This window comes from Dromaius novaehollandiae, chromosome 1 (genome assembly GCF_036370855.1).
Source record: "Dromaius novaehollandiae isolate bDroNov1 chromosome 1, bDroNov1.hap1, whole genome shotgun sequence".
In the NCBI taxonomy this organism is placed as follows: Eukaryota; Metazoa; Chordata; class Aves; order Casuariiformes; family Dromaiidae; genus Dromaius; species Dromaius novaehollandiae.
Window position 1 is genome coordinate 137,477,374 of NC_088098.1, and position 19,271 is coordinate 137,496,644.

General features: G+C 38.8%; 1 protein-coding gene across 10 annotated transcripts in view; it reads left to right on the forward strand.

Moving 5' to 3' along the window:
• GPM6B (glycoprotein M6B) overlaps positions 1-19,271 on the forward strand; it is a 113,546-nt gene that overhangs the window by 74,856 nt on the left and 19,419 nt on the right. For 2 of the 10 annotated variants that reach the window (XM_064500091.1, XM_064500081.1), the window contains one exon: positions 13,802-13,921. The exons of 2 other annotated variants lie outside the window; for them this stretch is intronic. In XM_064500091.1, the coding sequence (XP_064356161.1) occupies positions 13,802-13,921 (120 nt within the window). Of the gene's footprint in view, positions 1-5,860; positions 6,314-12,489; positions 12,519-13,450; positions 13,530-13,801; positions 13,922-19,271 lie in introns of those variants that run through there. 6 more of the 10 variants (XM_064500138.1, XM_064500118.1, XM_064500086.1 and 3 more) reach the window with 6 other exon arrangements.

Consider the following 19,271-nt stretch of genomic DNA (forward strand, 5'->3'; position numbering starts at 1 on the left):
AACATGTAATACAATTTGAAGTCCTATTACAGCAAGCAGTATGTTCTGCCAGAATCTGTCTTCTCTTCAGAATATCCATTACATTTTTGTCCATGGGTTTTAAAAGTCCCATAGGAGAGAAGATTTTGCTGCTTCCTTTAGAGGTTTGTTTGATGTCAGGAAGTTTGCCTAAAATTTAGTCAGAATTTTCCCTTTCAACTACATCCTCTTTTTATTATATTAAAGTGTTTTTTCCCTCCTTGATATTTATTTATACTTTGTGAATGTTTAAGAGGTTGTTCCTCCTTTCTCTGAATTTTTCATTCAGCTTTCTTTTTTAATATTGCCTTATTCTCTGATGCTCTTTTAGCTGTGGTATGAGTGGCCTCCAGTTTGTCAGCTTGCTTCTGGTTGAGAATGCCAAGAACATGGCATTACTCCAGGAGTGGTTGTTCTAGAGTGAAACAGGAGGTGATGTTACTTCCATGTCAATTTTAATTGTAGTCTACTTTATTTTCATTTTTATAATTTTTCCTCCTAAGTCTTCAGCATGGTTATTTGGCATTCCTTTGTTCTGTCTGTGCTATGTATTCTTTAATGCCCACAGTTCTTACTCCTCAAAATCCATTATTAAAGCTATTACTTAGGAAATAGAGATAATATCTAAGATATTTTGTTAATTGCTTCCATGCTGTTGACTACATTTCTTAAGTACAAATGCACCTCTCAGCTGCTTAAGAACATCACTAGCTTTTGCTTGCATTGTGACTTTGATTATAGCTTTTTAGACTATCTTCTTTGGTAGCTTTCACATCTCTGCCCTTCGATACTTTTTTGAGAATAAGACTTGATGAGACTCAGAGGCTTAGCTACTGAAGAACCCATATAGAAGCATATATTCATTCTTGTAATTTTTTTTCCTTTATGTTCCAAATAAAGGTTAGCCATCCGTGTATGTTCTGGATTCAGGCTATTTATTGCTTATGATTCTTTCCAGTGGCCAAAACTGTTTTCTCATTAAATGAAGCCAATTACCCAAACTTTTCCTGTGAAGATATTTATGCTTATGGTTTTGCTATTTTAGGAATATCATATTAGCTTGAGAGCAAGAGTGTGTCTTCACTAAACTTTTGGAGTCCCTAGCTTTACTCCCATTTTGTTTTTTCAGCCTCCTCTAGAATGTGGCTTTTGCAGGTGACCTGCGATTAGGAGCATAAATTAGGAGTAGAAGGCACTTGTGCCTGAAAATGATTGTTTTTCAGTTTTTTTAGTTTAATGGGAACCTCAGATGTGCAAAGGCAGCAGGATTTGGTCTGAGATGTGAGCTATTTCTTCAACTGCTCTTTCACTAAAAACAAACAGTACGCCTGTGCAAGAAATTCTCAGAAAATACTTAATATCTATTTGTTGCTTTCAGAGAGAGAAAAAAAAAGACTGCAATGGACTGTTGCACTGCGGTCCAACTAGAATCTAGCAGGCCAGGCAGGGAAGTGTATGAAATCTAGCAACTGAATGATATCTATTTTGCTGCCTGCTTGCAGCCAGGCATTTACCTTTGCAGCAGTTACTGCTGTCTTCACATGGCTTTATTAAGAAGGTCCCAGAAGTGGCACCTTTACGCAGTTAAGGTCTGCTCACCCTCCTGAACTACCTGCATCAGCTAACTCAGTGATTTCCTTTGGTTGCAGAGATAATACTATCCATGCTTAAACCTTTAGTTTTGCCCTTTGCAGAGAAATCCAAGATTGAGATCTCTAAATAAAATGCGCACTCATATTTTTTAGTGGTTTGTGTCTTGTATTGTGTTAAAAGTGCAGTTTTTCTACTGTTATTCATTCATGAGGTTATTACTTAGGATTTCATTTTCCAAGCAATTTAGTATTTCTGAAAGCATGGGGCGCAGGTTTTTTTTCCAAAGCATTTCACAGGTACATAACTGCTACACAACTAAAAGCACGTTGTCATGCTTTGAATTTATCCGTATTAAAAAATTTCCTTACTTTTGCGTAAGCATTGAGAATGGGGTTTTTTTACTCACATCTAGGCAACTGGTCTAAGCCTGATCTAAACATAAGCAGTTACGTTGAGACATACCAAGTAGCTACATGTACGGCATGTTGATTGTCTTGAAATCTCCTTAAAAATGTATGCTATAAGCTGTCCTTAAAATTCTTTGTTGGGAATATATGTCAGTCTTATTTGAGAGAGAGTCTCTGAATTTTACCTTCAAAGTCTCAAATTTGATAGGATAATCTCAAATTGTTCTTGAACTATGTGAGAAACCGCTTTATTACAACTCTGTGAAGACTTTGTAGAAATGGCAAAGTGTATTCATCTCCTTAAAGCTTCTAAAGAATTTTCTATAACTTATGATACAACTCCTTGGCCTTCAGGAAGGTAAACTAGATTCAATGACATTAAAGACAGGCAGTTCAAAATGAATGGGCACGTGAGCAGAATTGGATTTATAATACCTTTTTTAACTTGTGCAATTTAACTACTTTGCTTGAATGATAAAAATAATTAAATATTTTTAAAAGCTAGATAAAATAGATTTTAAAATGTTTTTTTAAATCTATTCTGCAGTGAATATCACTTGGTCTGCCATGCCCTCACATACTTTGCTCCATTGTTTTTCTTCCTGGGGTTTGGCCATGGGCATAGAGCTGTGCTTTCTCAGCAGAGTCCCTCACTGCTCAGCACCGCTCCTCATTTTCATTTTTATTTTGATCTGCAAATAGAACAGTGGGCTGAACTCCTGACGTGTAACTAGCCATCTTCCCTGGTCCCTGCTTATCTGAATCAGCCTGGTCTATACAACAGGTGTTTGTTAAATATCAGTCTTCGAATAGCTTTTTTGCAATTTAAAATATTTTTCCAGTATTTTTAAAAGACAGCAGAGTAATTATAAAATTACTTCTGCCTTTGTAGCATTGTCTTTTGCCATATTGTCATAGGCATATATCTGATGTCTCCCTGGTTCATCACATATTATGAAAAGGATAATTAGATAAATCTGATTAAGAAAGGGAGCGTTGGAGGAGATAACTTGCTGGCTGAGATCTGTACTAGGTGCTCAAGAACAGCAGTGGTGGAGCACTGGAGGAAATAGCATATAGTTTATTCTATCTGCCATGCTTATTAATGATGGGACAGAGGTGGAAGGTTAAGAAATGACTTAAGACAGTAAGTAGCTACTTAAAACACAGCATATTTTCCAGCAATCTGGAAAGCAGTGAGAAGTGGGGAGAACTTCAGTCTCACATGTCACTTAAAGCTTTTAGAGGATGATTTAGTAGGTAGAATGAATGCTTTAGATTGGTGGCTTCTGAAGTCTTCAGTTCAAGTTTGTGTGCAGTTAATGCTTTCTTATGGTATTGTATACTTATTTCCTCATTGGCTGCTTGGGGAGGAGGTTATTCTGAGAGAAAGTCACCTCCGCACCTGTTAGTTTTGTGTTAATAAAGCCCACCTAACAAAATCTACTTGCAACGAGGAAGATATACAGTCGTTTGCACGAATAGGTCTTGCTGAAACAGAGTGGAATTGTTCCTTAGTGGGTTTCCTCTGAGGACAGTTTATAAGGAGAGGATCTGTCAGATGTATTTTTTATATAAAAGAAAGGATGTTCCAGATGATGTTTTATTTTCTATATATTTCTATTAATAAATCTATTAATATTATACCACCTTGGATTAGTTTTTGAATAGTCTTTCTGTAAGTTGGGGTAGTGGGAAATGAGGCTTCAACCTTTTAAACCTTTTAAACTTTTAGTCCTTTTAAAGTAAGCAGAAATCATTAAGAAAATTAACGTAAGGTTTAGACTATCACAGCAGTGAGTAGAAATGCTGACAGAATAATGAGGAGTTCCAAGACTCTCAAGGGGTTTTAATGTCAAAAATAAACTGTTTTGACCAATGACTAAAATTTGTGCAAGTTGCAGCAAGTAGAGTGTGTTTACTATGTATTTTCAATTTTATCAATGTTACATGCAAAAAACACTCTATAGAGAAGATTTTATTTACATAACCATTACCCCAAATCTAAAGAAGTTTTCTTTCATTTCTGACTGCAAGCTTTGAATGCCTTTAGTAATGCATAAAGCAATAGGACAAACACTGCCACCTGTGATTTCACCTTTCAGCCTCTTTGAGTACAAGGTCTTATTTAAGCAGGGATTTTAATATGTGGATGGGCTGTTACATCTGCATTGGAGGAGAAGCTTGGAGAAATATGCCTTGCACCTGGGTGCTGAGGTTTCTGCTGGTGCTGCTGATTCGATCACCTGCAGGAGCCTGATTCACTGCCTCACTTTGGTTCCTGAGGAAGCTTCATCTCCTCCACAAATTAACTTCCTCCTGCCCGTAAAAAAGTCCGCTGTGATGAGAGTTTCTACTGCAGGCTTTGTCCTGGACTTTAAGAAAGCTTTTTAGGCATGAGCCTGACATCAAGTGTGTTGATGCTGTGATATGAAGTCTTAGGATCAGTGAGGAGTCCAAGACCTCTTCCCAATAAAGCTGGAGCATGATACATTTGTTACTTTGCTCCAGGCCTTACTGCTCAAATGCTGCTGTGGCGACCGTGGTGCGAGATGTAAAACTGAGATTCAGGTACTGATTTCTTGCAAGCAAAGGAAACCTTTGTGAAAGGTGGGATTGGGGTTTTCTGGTGTTTTTCATCACACACCTTTAGAAGTAAATTACACCACAGAACTGTGGGTGTAGTAACCAGAAAAGGCTGCATTGCAGCTACAAATCTTTGGAAGGCTTTCGTCTTCTTGATCTCTTGGTTGGATCCATTATTTGGAACATGGAGCGTGCAGGTTTTAACACCTTCAGTTTTTGCTGAATCCCCGCTAGGCATCTTTGTTGTTTGCAAAATCAGCTGCAATTAGCTAAGGCAGTAAAACCTGCCAGGTTGCTAAATCCATTTTTCCAGGGTTGCTTCATCATCCAACACACAAAAAGGGCTCTCTGGGCATGTGTGCCCTGTGCAGTGTGGCACGCTATGAGGCCACTGCGGCACACGCAGTGATAGGGAAGGTTAATGAGCCTCAGTACAGTGCCCCTAAATACGTCAGTTATCGTGGGTTTTGGAAGTTAAATAACACCTCTATGTGGCATTGCCCTGCTCAGTGGCTCTGCAGTACAGGGCTGCTGAGAGCTGACTTAGGAACACCTGATGTCACCTAGCACTGTGCAGCAGAGGCATGGCCGAATTGGGCTGCCTACAGATCCAGTTCAGAAAAGCCTTTTAGATTGTGCTGAAGTCTGTCTGGATTTCGGGTAGTGATCAAACGTGTTTAACAGTAACTATGCACTTATTTTTAAACATGGGCTCAGGTGTCTAATGGCAGCCATACTTTTAAAATTCCAAGCTGTGTTTTCTTAACCATTTTGTCTTTCAAAGTGTTGCACATGCATTTCAGGTCACCTGGGCTTGTTTCCTTTCTGCTTGCTGGGATTTTTTGCCCCCCCCCCTTTTTTTTCCCTTCCCCTGTGGCGTATATTAGTAAGAGAAAGAATTTAAATTTTCCCTGTGTGTGCCCACACTTACTTTTATGCTGCTTTCATATGGTCTTTTGCCGTGTGTGAGCGGAACTTACTCTGCGAAGAGAGCAAATAAACAGAGCAGCCCTAGTGCCTCCTCTCAGTTCCTTGAGAGAGCAGAGGGCATATGGAATAAATCAAAATGCGAAGCATAGTAATAAGGTCCCATGGGAAAGAGAGCCTTGTGATTGTGCGCTGACATGCACTCTCCTTAGAGACGGCGTGCAGGGGGCTAGCTTCATAGCTGAGTCATACAACGAATGGGGGCTCCTTTCTTTCTCGCGTGCTTCTCCCCTCCTGATGTCACAAATGCATTCACCAGCAAGAGAATTGATTAACATTCGTTGGGAGTCTTTGGAGAAAGCGAGAGAAAGGGAGCGAGAAGAAGGCGCGAGGGGAAAGGGTGGCTCGCTGATTATTCCAGCCCCAGCGACATAGAAAGTTGGGACACAATCAAACACAGAATGGCTATTTTATAACTGGGGTCCTTGGTGACGTATGGCTGAACGTTTCCTGGCACAGATCTTTATGGACCAGTAAGCAGAGCGAAATTGAAGCTGACAAGACTTTTGCATTTTGGAAAGAACTGTAATCTACTGTAGTGAAGAACAGAGCCACTCAATCACTGCAGCTGTAAATAAGAGACGGAAGGGAGTAAGAAAGGAGGCAAAGAGAAAAAGTGTTTGCTGGGGGGGGAGGGGGGAAGGCATTTTTGGTGGATGGTATGAAGCCAGCCATGGAAACTGAAGCGGAGGAAAATGCAGAACAAAGCCAAGAGAAAAAAGGTACCCAGAGGTCTAACAATAGCCTGTTTAAATCTTTTCATTGAGGGGGCTTAAAGAGGTTTAGGCCAGTTTTTCACTTTTTAGAATAGCTCTTAAACAGTCATTACTGCATCTTCTAGCTCGCAGGGATCCTTTGCTGTATGGCTTGACAGCAAATTAATAGAGCCGCAATCTTTCTGTCTGTATGCGTATATTTGCTCTGAAGCTTTGCTAACCATACCATAAATGATTTTTGCCAAGGAAGCTTTATTATTGCTGTGTCTTTGATAGATTTTTGTAAAATTTGGTTTAGAGATTGTGTGTGTGTGTGGGGGGGGTGTGTGTCCTCTTCAGAGCCACAATGTGATATTTTCATTGGGACTGGCCGTGTAACAGAGCTGTGCAGTGCAGTGTGGGAGACCTAGGTTATAATAACATATGATAGATTATAATATCACAAGACCTTCATGTAGTTAGTTTGGTGCCAAATGCTCCTCTTAATTTTAAATCCCTTTTCATTTTCTCTGGTTTCGTCTGGCAAATTTTGTTTATGGAGAGGTCTGCCTATGCTATGATAAAGGAGAATAATCCAATGAGTTTCGCAACATTAGGCTTCAGGATATGTTAATCATCCAGAATTGCTACTTAATGGAGAAAACAATTCCACGCTAACTGTTCTGAGATGAAAAAATGGCAGTGCAGTAGGAGGGGTACTTCATTAATCCGAGTGTTTCAGGTGATTTATTTGGTCTGGAGTGCTGAACTTCTGAGAGTAAATTCAGCTACTAGAGGACTGTTATGTTTCTGCATCATATAATTTATGCCAAATAAATGATCCTTATTTGTGTAGCAGGCTGGTGTGCAAATCGTAACAATAATTTTGGTTAAATTATACAGCAGTAACAGAATTATTAAAATATCTCCTGCTTTTTTTACATGGTTCATGGTTTATCTTTGAACCTGTTGTGTATCATAAGCAATTTGAGTATCTTGTAGGTATACGCAGCTAATATATTTCACTAATTAGCATTGTTTTATTTATTTTTGAACTATTCAAATACGTACATAATGAAGATATCCAGTATCAGATTTTTTTTCCTACTTTGAATCTGATTCTTCCTACCTGCTTTGTATAATTCAAACCTAGCTTCAGTTTCAAGTAAATGAAATTTGTCAAGTGATTAGACATAGTACTACATGATCCCTTAGGGATTTTGCAAAAGGAGTTCCACAGATGAGAGATTAAACTCTGAAAGCCATTAGTGTATGTAGGCAATAACCCACCTCGCTGCAGATTTTGAGTAATTAATGTACAAAATGTCCTAAATATTTTGATTTTAAAACCACGTTGGTCTCTTAGATAGCTCTTTAAAATTTCAGTATGTTTTTTCTTCTTGTTTGGTGAGTATCTTTTAAACCGATAAAATTAATGTACAGTAAACACTAAACAAAGTTATTTGTATATGTTAGCTGCTGTGCAAAACAAAAGGAGTTACTGAGTGTATTTGTGATGAGTTTATAGTTTCCCGTTTTATTTTGGCAAGGATGAAAGCACAATGTGTAGAGAACATCCAGAACAAAAAATCTGTTATCCAAGTCAAGGTGGTTGATCTGTTATTTTCATAGGAAGCAAACAGGGGAACTTCAGATCTTAATTTTACCACAATTTCCTGGCTTTCCTGTGATAATTTTATCCTTTGGACATGTCACATAGATGTGTGTCTATAGCACGTTGTTCTTGACAGTTACTTAATTTCCGAAAGTAACACATGGCCTCTCACATTATGGTCTTTATTTCCATTCAATTAAATTCCAAATACATTTCACAGCACATTAGAAATATGGAAAGCTGAAACACTCAATTTTACTTTATTTTCAATAGCAAATCCAGATGCATTTGCATAGTTCTTGCTATGAAGTGATGCTGTAGGAGGCATATTCAGGTTTGTTCATTGAGGTGGGGGCACAGATTTTCAGAAGCACTAAGAGTTTATAGCCCAGTCAGATTTTTGGATGGGCTCAGCAGGCATCAGGTAGCCCAGTGAAATGGCAAGGTTCTCCAAAAGGGCTCTTCAGCAGCAGCTTTCACAGAGAAAAAATGGGCTTTTTTGCTGTGTGAAGAAACTTCCTGAAAAATGTTGCCGCTTTGTCTGGGTATGTAAAATGGCAGCTGGCCCTTTCAAAAAGTATTCTTTCGCTGCCCAGCCTGGATCTCCTCATTGTTATGACGTACATGTTTGCTAGGCTCGTAACATTTGCTTCCTCTACAATCACACCTGAACTTAGTGTAATAGCTGTCCTTTATGAAGTGTCCCAGATCCGGTGACGGGAAGGCAACTGTGACAGCTTGAAGCAACTGAAGATCTGTCCTAAAGTCTTTTAACTCTTTCTTCCAGGACCCAATTGCAAAGACAAAGGAGATGCAACAGAGCGAAGTCAGAGGAAGTCTGGGGGATATGCTTATTGCTTTTTCCCAGGTCCTCTGACTTACTGCGTTAACCTAAAACGAATACTGAACAAGAAAAGATCCTGAGTATTTCCCTTTGGATATTCAGATTCATACACAGGAGGTTTTTGAACTGCTAAGTTCTGGACAAAGTACCTGCACTTAACTATTAGCATATGTACTTTTCAGCTAAGAGTTTTTTCCTGTTACCAGAACTTTAAACTATAGGCTTTTGGGTTGTGTGGGTTTTTTTGTTTGTTTGTTTGTTTTTTAAGTGAGGACCTCATTAATGATGTGCAGTAATTGTACAGAAGAAATACCTCAGGGAGGTAGGACTGCACACTATATGGGGGGCTCCTTGTACTCCAAAGGATAATATTAGAGAGCCCAACTGCCCACTATTTAGGATGAGCAGTGAGAGTTAGATCATCTAATAGTGCATCAGAGCTGAATAGTGGGGTCACACAGGTACTGGTTTATGTTTCCTATACCTGTGGCAAACGTGGAAGGCCACTGTTTTGGTCTGCAGTATAGTTGAGGCAATTTACACGAGCTACTGTGCTGTATGAATATTTACTGATTGATAATTGGAAATACTTAATCTTATTTACATTTCTAAAGTTCACAAAATTGTAGGTGAATTCCAGTTTTATATCTTAATTTTTTTTTTCTGAGCCCCGTTGCCTGTTTCAGGCAACGATATTGTCCAGCTGTCAGATTCGTGTTTATCAGTCACTTGTTTCTCTTCACCCAGATGATTGGCTGCTGCCCCAGATTTTTAATTGGAAATTGAACAACACCCATGTTGATGGACATAAGAAATAAGTCAGCTCTATATTGTATATCAGCAGCTCTTATCAGAGGAGAACACCATGAGCAGAGCTCAAGCAAAATGTTTAGCAGATACTTTACAGGGCTGCAGGACAGATTGGATGCATTTTAAAGATGAATGTTTACAAATTATTACAAATGACAGGGTTTATCTTGCAGGCATTAAATTAAATCAAAACGTGAGGTCTGGGCAGGCAGATTTACTGAGGTGGAACAAATAAGAAAAATGAAATGCCGTTTTGCATCAGCAATGAAGGATTTAGATCTTAATACACATTAACAGAGACAAGAAGTTTCCCTTTTTGTTTAACTAAGAGAAATATCACCAAGTTATAAAATGTGGGGAAAAAAAATCACTGTGGATGACCATGGAAATTAGACATGGAAGAAAGCCATAATACTAGGATATAGTTTCCATGTATGAATGCCTACAATGTTCAAATTGCATATGCAGTACTCAGGAATAATGAAAAACAGCCTGAACAGCAGTCCTAAAAGTTCATTTTGACTCAGTGTTCCCCAAGAATGTATTCTTGGTGGAAGGAGACTTTATGCTTGGGAATGGCTGTAAGCTTTGATTATTATTTTCTTAATATATGAAGAGATGTTTCAAATTCTAAACCCTAATTAGACAAGTATATACTAGTCAAAAATAGAAAGAAAATACTTGTGTAAAACACAACTGTATGACTGTATGGGATAGTATTAAAAGTTGCTGAATTGTGAACTGAGAAAGGAGTGAATTGCTATGCTACAGTTAATATCACTAAGTGAAGTTCTTTTATGCAATGAACTTATGAAAATTTTGATGCATCAGAGAGAGATGTATTTTTCAGTTTAGCAAATTGCAAAAAAAGTCTTTCCTATATAGATATTATGCTTATTAGCCAAATTTTTCATAGTCCCCTATTGTTAGGCTCCCACAGTGATTTCAGAGCTGTCAAGCTGTTTAAAGATTTTTAATGTGCTGCAAATTTTTTTTCCCCGTTTCAAACAATTTGTTGATATTTTAGATCTCCTGAAAGTAATACTGCTTTAAGTGCCTGAAGAATATAATTCTAGGAAGCGAATGTTAGAGGTCCAGCCCAGGAAGAATCTGGGGCACGCTATATTCCAGGGATAATAATTTGGCAGGCTTTAGTGATTTAGCTTTTAATGAATAGTATTTGGTTTCTAAAAGGGGGGGGGAGCACTTAGAGAATGTACTTATACTTGTCTAAATGACTGCATGAAAGCAGAAAACCCACAGGGGAAAAAAAAACAGATGGCCCTGTATATGCACAACAGACGATGCAGTGGGAGAGCAGAGCAAAGTATTTAAAGTGGGGAGTGCTGGAGGAAGGGAGAGAAAAGAGGGGCAAGGGAGCAGGGGAACCTCATTCGGTTACAGCAACTCATCCCTATTATCCAGCCAGCCTTGCTTCTAGCATAGGATTTATCAACAGATTATCAGGTCATAAATGACCAAATGATAACCCTCGCCCCGCTTCCACAAACTGTTGCACTGTTTCATCAGCTGTGGCAGGTGAAAGTCATAACAGTTTGTTTCCTCTAAAACTGTACGCTGAAGAGAGCAAGAGTGAGGATGTTGGATGCAGGGAGTTTTAGTGCAGGCTTTCAAGATGATTCATCCACAATGAATATTGAGCACCACAATTGCTATGAATGTGCCTGTGTTGTGTGACATAAAAACATTGTCGTCTTGTAGCTGTTGTGTCTCTGCAGCATCAAGTTCAACCCAGTTCAGAAATGTGACATCCAGAAAGGATGGATAGAGGTTTATGGACTTGGCTGTACATGAAGAGTATCATAAACTAGACCTAGAAGTGTGATTTGTACAGTTAGACCCTCAAAAAGCAAGATATAAAGAAGTAATTTAAACTTACTTCATTTCCTAAATATTTGGGGTCTGGAGTGAAAATCTAATTTCTCCATATTGTATGTAGTAGTTGTTACTGCCACTGAAACCTGTGGGGCTTCTGATTTAACTGTCATTTTTGCATGAGCGGACCTATATGAATCTCAAAGCAGGACCCAGTTAGGTCAGCAAAAAGATCATCTTTGACTTCAGAGGTCCTTTCAGAAATTCAGTGAAGTCTGTAAAACAGCAGTTGCTGAAGAGTTCTTTGCAAAGAAATGTAAAAACCATGAGATTCCTTAAGGAATCTGAATCATCTTTTAATGAAAGGCATCCTGTTTTTGCAAATCCAGAAATGTCTAATTAAGCAAACTTCACAGAATATTTTCATTTACAGAAATGATGCTACAAAGTTTTCATGCTAACTCCATATTTCAGGATTTGATGTTTGTCCCACAGCAGACAGTGACTTCACCAGCTTCCACCATGGGCTGAGGAAGAAAGGCAGCTGCCTGCTCTGCTTTTAGCCAGTGGTTTTTGTAGCTGCTGCAGGAGAAGTCTTGAATTGTGGGTTCAGGCATGGTAGGATAAAATCCATTTGGTAGCATATGCCAAGGGCTTTGTCAATTTGCTGCTGCAATACCAATGAAGAATTTCTTTCCTTCTCTAGAATTTTTTTGTAGCTGGGTTTGTTTTGTTTTGTTTTTTTTTCTTCTTCTAAATCAAGGCTGAGGGGGAGGCAGAGAGGTAGCATGTGATAGTAGCAAGCAATTCTTTTATTTTCCATGTTGTATCAAGTTCAATTATTATAGTGATTTTTGTGATCTCATAAACAGGATTGTTCCTGTGTTAGCAGAAGGAGGTGAAATCATTATGGAAGTTTTCTTGAGCTTGCACAGTCATTTTGGAATCATACCTTCTAAACATTTTGAATTTGGTTGTATTTGTAAGATGTAGAATTTGCCCTTTCTAAAAGAAGTGTAAGTCATACAAAGCAGAATAATTTCTTTTAGGAAAAAAATACACTACCTGATGCCTGCTCGATGATTTGTGCATGAACTGCAAAGAGGGGAAAAATATCAAGCCACAAAGTATCCTTTAAAGAACCATTGATATTAAGTTTGTATCAACCCAAAGAATTGTTTTAATATTGGCATTCATTCACCAGTGTAGGAGATGAACGAATTCTTGTCTCAACCACTAGATCCAATATTTGGACTTGAGGCTAAGATTCTTCCTTTCTGACCTATGTAAATATACTGTGCTGAACTTGCTATTGCAGCAGTAGACAAACAACATGAGAGAAGGAACAGGTCCAGGAACTTCCTAACTTCTGGCAAAGCAAAAATTTATGGCATTCCTATTTCCTCCCCCTTCCATGCCCAGAAATTTGTTGCTGATCTAAGTTTACAATAAATTGCTTTTTTAGCATTGTAACCTTCACTTCATCCACCTGCCAAAATGCTGCTAAGTCAAATTTATTTTGGCCAGAGATGACAGTTCCTTTTTCATTTAGCTGCTGTGGAGTGGGACTTGATGCATTTTAAATAATGATCTATCTGGCCCTGACAGCCTGACAATTCCATAGCAGTGCCGAGGGGGGAAAATGTTGATTTAGAAGAGGGTTGATGTTGTTTTGCCAATGGCTTCTTTCATAGAGCTCAGGAGCATTTAAGCTCTGCAGTTCCTTGCTGATGAATTTAGAGATTAGAATGTATTTTGTGCATGATATATCGCTATTGAACTTTATCTGTACTTTGAAAAGATAAGGAGAAGAAGGATAACTACTCATTCATTGTAAGCCTGGAATAAGTCTATTTAAACACATTTGGTCCAGATTTTTGCAAATGAACAGAGCTTATGTAAAATAAGCCCACAATTTTTTTATATAAGAAACAAACAGAGCAAACTCATGTGTTGAACTTATCTCTACATCTGATAACAGTCATTTTCTTCATTAGATTTAGGTTATTTTAAGAAATAGTTATTTGTTTTCCACAACTTTGTCTTCCTTAATTTCTAGAGCAGAACTCCTTGCCGTGAAAGAAGAGGAGAAGAAGTGAGAGTGGGTGCAGGGAAGAAAGAGGGAATGATCAGCAGCTGTAATAGAGTCCTTTCCTATGTGTTTAATTCAAAGCCTAGATGGAGCTTTAATTATTCAGCCTTTCTTAATAGTTGTACCAGCATTACCCTGTTGGTTGTCCTTTTTTTTTTTTTTTTTTTCCCCCCTCCCTTCTCTTGGTTTAGTAGTTATGTTGTTTCAGTTATGGGACTTCAACATATTTTTCTCTTATTTTTTAAGTTAAATGACTAAAAGTACTGAACTAAAAAATTTTGCTGGTGACACTGACCTTTTACCACCTAAAATTGGCAGTGATCACCAGACCAGAAATGGAAATTGGCAGGTACCACTGGATGTACAGGAGTTCAAGGCCACACCGGTACCATCATGTGCCAGCATTGAGAGGCAAAATTAGTCCTTTGGGGATTCAAGGTAAATAAAGGGCTGGGTAAAATTGAAATGAAGAGTTCAGAAATGGTAGCATAAATCTAATGCTTTGCAATAACCCTAACAATATAAAATAAATGTTCTTTTGTTTTGTTTGTTAAAGCTGTAAGGAGTCTACTTCTTTCATATGAATACTTGACATAAATATGTTTTGTCATTAATGCTTTAAAGAGAGTAATGTGTACTGAGGGATGCTTTCCTTATAGCTCTGCTGCCCAATAGTTTAAAAACTTTTACAGATGAGACAGTGTAGTTTGTTTTTTGTGTGCAGATGAACCAATCAAACTGATGAGCCACTGGACTACAAATGGAGTAATTGCCACTATACCAGTGACAGGACAGGAGATATACTGGAGCTCCTACCAAATGCTTCTCCAGACAGTAGTCTGTGGTTTTGTTTGCTTTTTTTTATTTCCTAGAAAGAGTAATGTCTATGTGTATCTCACATTTTAAAGAAAGACTTAAGCTGAGATTTTAAGAAGTGATTGGTGATTCCACATGCCTGTCCTTTTGCTATCTGACTTCAGTGCTTAAAAAAATCTTTGTTTTCTGGAAGCTTCAGTTTAAGAATTTGGGGGGAATTCAGGTTTGAAGCACCTCAGAGAAGCATCTGAAATCAAGCACACTATTGATTGCATTGGAAAGTTCCAGTCTAACTGAGGGTTAATGCAAGGAAGGATATAAATGTGCAAAGATAGCATTTATACCTAATTCTGCCAGCAATCCTCTTTGCTTTATGGAGCTGATTGACTGAAGTCTGCTTGACAAGTTGTTTGCTGGAGATTTCTGCCTCCACATCAGAGATTTTAACAGCTATTGCAGGGAAATATTCACCAAGCTTTCTGCTTAATCCTTCCCCTTGATGTTACATTTTCACCTATGTTTGCTTTTTAGGATTCAAAGGTTTGTGTGTTTCATAATAGCATTTCTCAGCAATTTCTTTTTGTGGTTCTCTTTGCAAATCCACAGGTTACAAATCATGGTCCTCACCTCCCACCTTCAATGTCAGTATTTATTTTGGCCATGTTTTATGATAAATGACCAGATGACAGACTTAGGGTTGCCAGAAGACATTCCAAAACTTCATTCAGGCACCTGAAAGGAAAATGCATGTTAGATCAGCAGATGTGGGATATTTTCTACAAGAGAAAAATGTTCCAGAAATGGGAAGGAGTGAAAGATTATGAATGCCGCCTTCCTGGCCTGTGAAGGACATGGAGGGAGTGGGCCAGGTGTCTGGTTATCAGGGTCTTGTGCCACATCAGCTGCTTCAGTGATGAGACATGTCCGTATGTGCTGGCATGGATGCACCAGGGTGTCAAGATTTACAGCCTTCTGTTGCAGCACCTGGGAGTCTGGCACCTAAAATGGTGCTAGAAGTGTCTGTTTTAGGCAACTGAGCTCAATGCAGGCTACCTCGGGAAGAAGCTTTCTGAAATGACATGCAGGTAAATGTAATGCCTCATCATGAAGGAGTTGAAGATGAAAGGGTTCTTGCTGCTTATTAAAAATAAAGGGGGGGGGGGAAGCAGAGATGCCAATTCGAAGCAAGGTGGCTGCATTTAAAGAAACTAAAAGGTTTCTAGGCAGTAATGAAACTACTCTGAACAGGTCTTGAGTAAGAATGAGGTGGATTAGCCACCATGAAAATACTGATCTTTGCTCCTTTCCCTTAGAACGGAGGGAAAATATTACTTTAATGACAACACAACTCATAACTATAATACACCTCACTTCAGCATTGGCATGCTTCTCCCCGCTGCTGGATGGCATTGGCTGGTATACTGAGATAAACTCTTGGTTCCTTTGATACATCGCATTATTTCTGGGGTGCCTTTGCATTGTGGATATTTACCTCCTCTGTCAGTGTCAGAATGGGCATTATTAGGAAAGCAACTTTAAGGCATTCCTCTTGGCCAATCCAGACTGTTTTCATAGATCTCAGCATATGACATGATTTCTCTTGCCCATTTTAAGTTTTAATATAGCACTTAAGCAATAAGGGTAGATTAACTTGGAGCAGTGTATGATACTGTATCACTGCTGTGGTTGAGACAAGGCATCTTCAGAACACCTGCAAGCTTAATGAGCCTTTCGAAGTGCTGGAAGCTGTTTTTCCCAGGAAGTAAAGTAGCATTTCTTGCTTTAGAAAGAGTAATTTAGAAATGGTTGTTTAACTTAAGCTTAACTGCAGACATTCTTCCAGGTGAACTGGGTACTGTTTGCTTTATGGGAATCTTTTTCTTAAATTACCTCCCCAGACTTTGGGAGATGTTTCAGCTCTGTTTTAGGAAGACATGAGAACACGAATATCCATTGAAACAGCCTGCTGCTTTATTAAAACAGGCTTAAATTTTGAAAATAGCATGATGGGGAATCAACTGGCAAATAGCTGCATGAAAGCTATTACTGTGCAAAGGACTTCAGTTGTTATGGCTCAAGCTTCTTACCACTTCTCTTGTTCCATAGTTGGGTAAACTATGTCTAAAGATCTCGGTAGTTTTAACGATGTCTGAAATGGAGAATTTACCTTCTGAATCTTAGATCCGCTAAGCTAAAATCCCATACACACATTCTTTTTTTGGCCCTTAGCTCTAGGGAGAGAGAAGCTGTGTTTTTGTTTGCTTCTTTGTAGCTAGAGAGGAGGCAACTGGGGAAGCAGTCAGTAGCTGTGGCCAAGATCCAGTGTGACAAAAGTCTTATTCTCCCATTGAATACTGAAGGCTGATGGATTATGAGGTGAGTTACAACTGCCGGAAAGGTGGATCTCACATTAACAACTCCAGTTTTTCAGGTAAGAGACTAACCTTTGGTTAAAATAAAATTAGCTCTAAAAATGCCCTTTTTTTTTCAAGTAGAAATGGGTCTGGATGATGATTTCATCAAAGGAGCTCAAATATTCCTACAGAAGCATCTACAGCAATGCTGAAGTAGCTCATGGGGTTTGAGTGCTCAGGGACTTTTGTACATCTCCCAGTGAATTTGCCTGAATCTTGAGGCATTTGCAGTCTGCCCATCAATTCATTTGTTGTACCTGTTTGGCTTGAGCATGTCCAAAATAATCAATTGGCCTGGCACCTACTGGAGTAGTGGGCAGAAATTCTTGCATGTTGACCTCTTGACTGCTTCTCTAACAAAGCAGAAGTAGGTGAACAGAGGGGAGAGAGGTCTGAGAGAGGGTGAAAAGGAGCAATAGCTGCAGGCATTTTAAGCAATGAGTTGCATATGTGTTGGTTGAGAGTTACAGCCATAGTTTGGACCAGAGTCTGCCCTTGCTTGTGGAATGTGTTTGCACTTTGAGCTCTGCATATAGATAAGCCCTTCCACGTGCTCAGGGAGTGCAAGAGTACCAGAGGCTGATTTGAATAGTAAAGCACTAGAACAAGTCTGCAAGAGGAATAATGCTAAAGCTTGTATCGGTACTGCTTGAGCTATTCCTTATGCAGAAAGTCTCTTATTTAAACCATCTTAATACTTTTTTTTTCCCTCTAGAAGTAACTGAACAACTAGAAAATATGCATCCTTAAGGGATCCCATATATACCTGTCCAAAGGAAGGCCTTTTTGCAAACCATAAATTAAAAAGCTTTCTTCTGGCACAGTTTGCACTCTTTCATGGGCAGAAAGTAAAACAGAGAAGATGTGAATTAAAATAAATGTTTTGCCTGACCCTTGTCCAAGGTTGATAAAGCTGGACAAGAATTGCTCTTGTTCTGCAGTCCCATGGGGTAGCAGTGTTCTTAATGTGCAAGTGCTGATTCTTGCTCTTTCACAGCAAACAGCCCAGGATAGGTGCTTCCAATAAGTCTGAATGTAGTGGTTCATATTTTCTAGATTGTACTGTCTGAAAAAAGATGCCTTCAGAACACCTGTGAACTTAATGAGCCTTGCAGAAGGCTAGGGATTATATAAATGGGAGAGTGCATATTTCAATGAATTGAAGAAGATAAATAAGGCCTGTAAAAGACCATTCTGATCCAGATCTGTCCTGGCACTAAACAGGTCTTAGAATTTAACCTGCTCATTCCTGCAGTGGACATGCTTATTTTTTTTTCTATAAGAAATGACAGATTTGGACTGAGATTTGATGGTAAAAGGGGGATATATTTACTACTGTCTGTTCTTAGAATCTTCTCTGTGTCATTTAATAGCATCCAGAAGAGAGAACTCTTGCTTTGTAATATAGCTTTTTCTCCATTTTGAGTGTCTCTTTCTTTTCTTCTTAGTGAAAGGAAAAATTTTAGCCCTTTCTTTTGATGAGCATTGATAACCTCTGCAAGGATTTTTATTATTATTATTAACCATTTTAGAAAAACCGCACTTAATCCTATGTTTACTCTATTTTTGCTGAAGGTGTCAGGAGCAGTTTATTGTCATTATTCATACAGTACCACAGAGATACCTAGTGTTTTGTAAACTTAAAAAAGGAGTCTGCTAATGCAGGTTTTGGTTTCCGAAATGCTTGTTTTTACTGTGTACCAGTCCTCCTGGTTTCTCTGCATCAGTTCCAGCACAGGAGGCAAGAGAGAGGATTTTTAGTTTTCTGCTACACAAAAATATGGAAGCATCTAATGCACTTTAAAGATGGCAGGTTTGTAACTGATAACAAGGAATACCTTTTCAGAGGCTGTGTAATAAATGGGTAACCAGCTGTATGACAATACTGAAACCAAATGTCTCATGTGTATCAAGAGCATCTGGAGGAGCTACAGATAATGCTGGTAAGCTTCAGAAAGGGTGCTGAACCTTGTTTTTCAGTTCCTAAATTAGCTCTTAAATAGTAGAGATTGGGACAAGATCTGCTGTGTGGATCAGATTATCCCAGGTCTCACTGCGTTTTCGCTGGAAGCATCTCTTGTTAGCCACTGGGACGGGAGGGAGTGATGGCCTGGGTGGATTTCATGTCTTATCCTTTCCGGCAGCCCTGATGGCTGTGGTCTCCAAGGGACCGTGTCTTCCTTCTTACAGGTACTATGCACATTGGCTACGAAGGTATATTTATTGATTTGCACCTCTGTGGGGAGAGGAATGCAGGGGGAGATTACCAGTCTGGCTAGGAGACACCCTTGAATGACATTTTTTTAGCTCTCATGAGGAGTTCTTTCTCAGTATTAAGCTGATTTCACAACTCTTCTGATTTGGAGAGGAATAAAATGCAAAATTAGGAAATGTTGAAGGAAGTGGTCTATGGAATAGCTTTAACAGGTGCATGCGAAGAAAATTTGCTCTGTTTGAGCTGATTGCTTACTTAGTCTGTTTAATTTACTTAATCCCCAACTGTGGTGAGTGAGCATTTATTGTAAATTAATAACAAAAGTTTTAGCTTAATGTGTCAT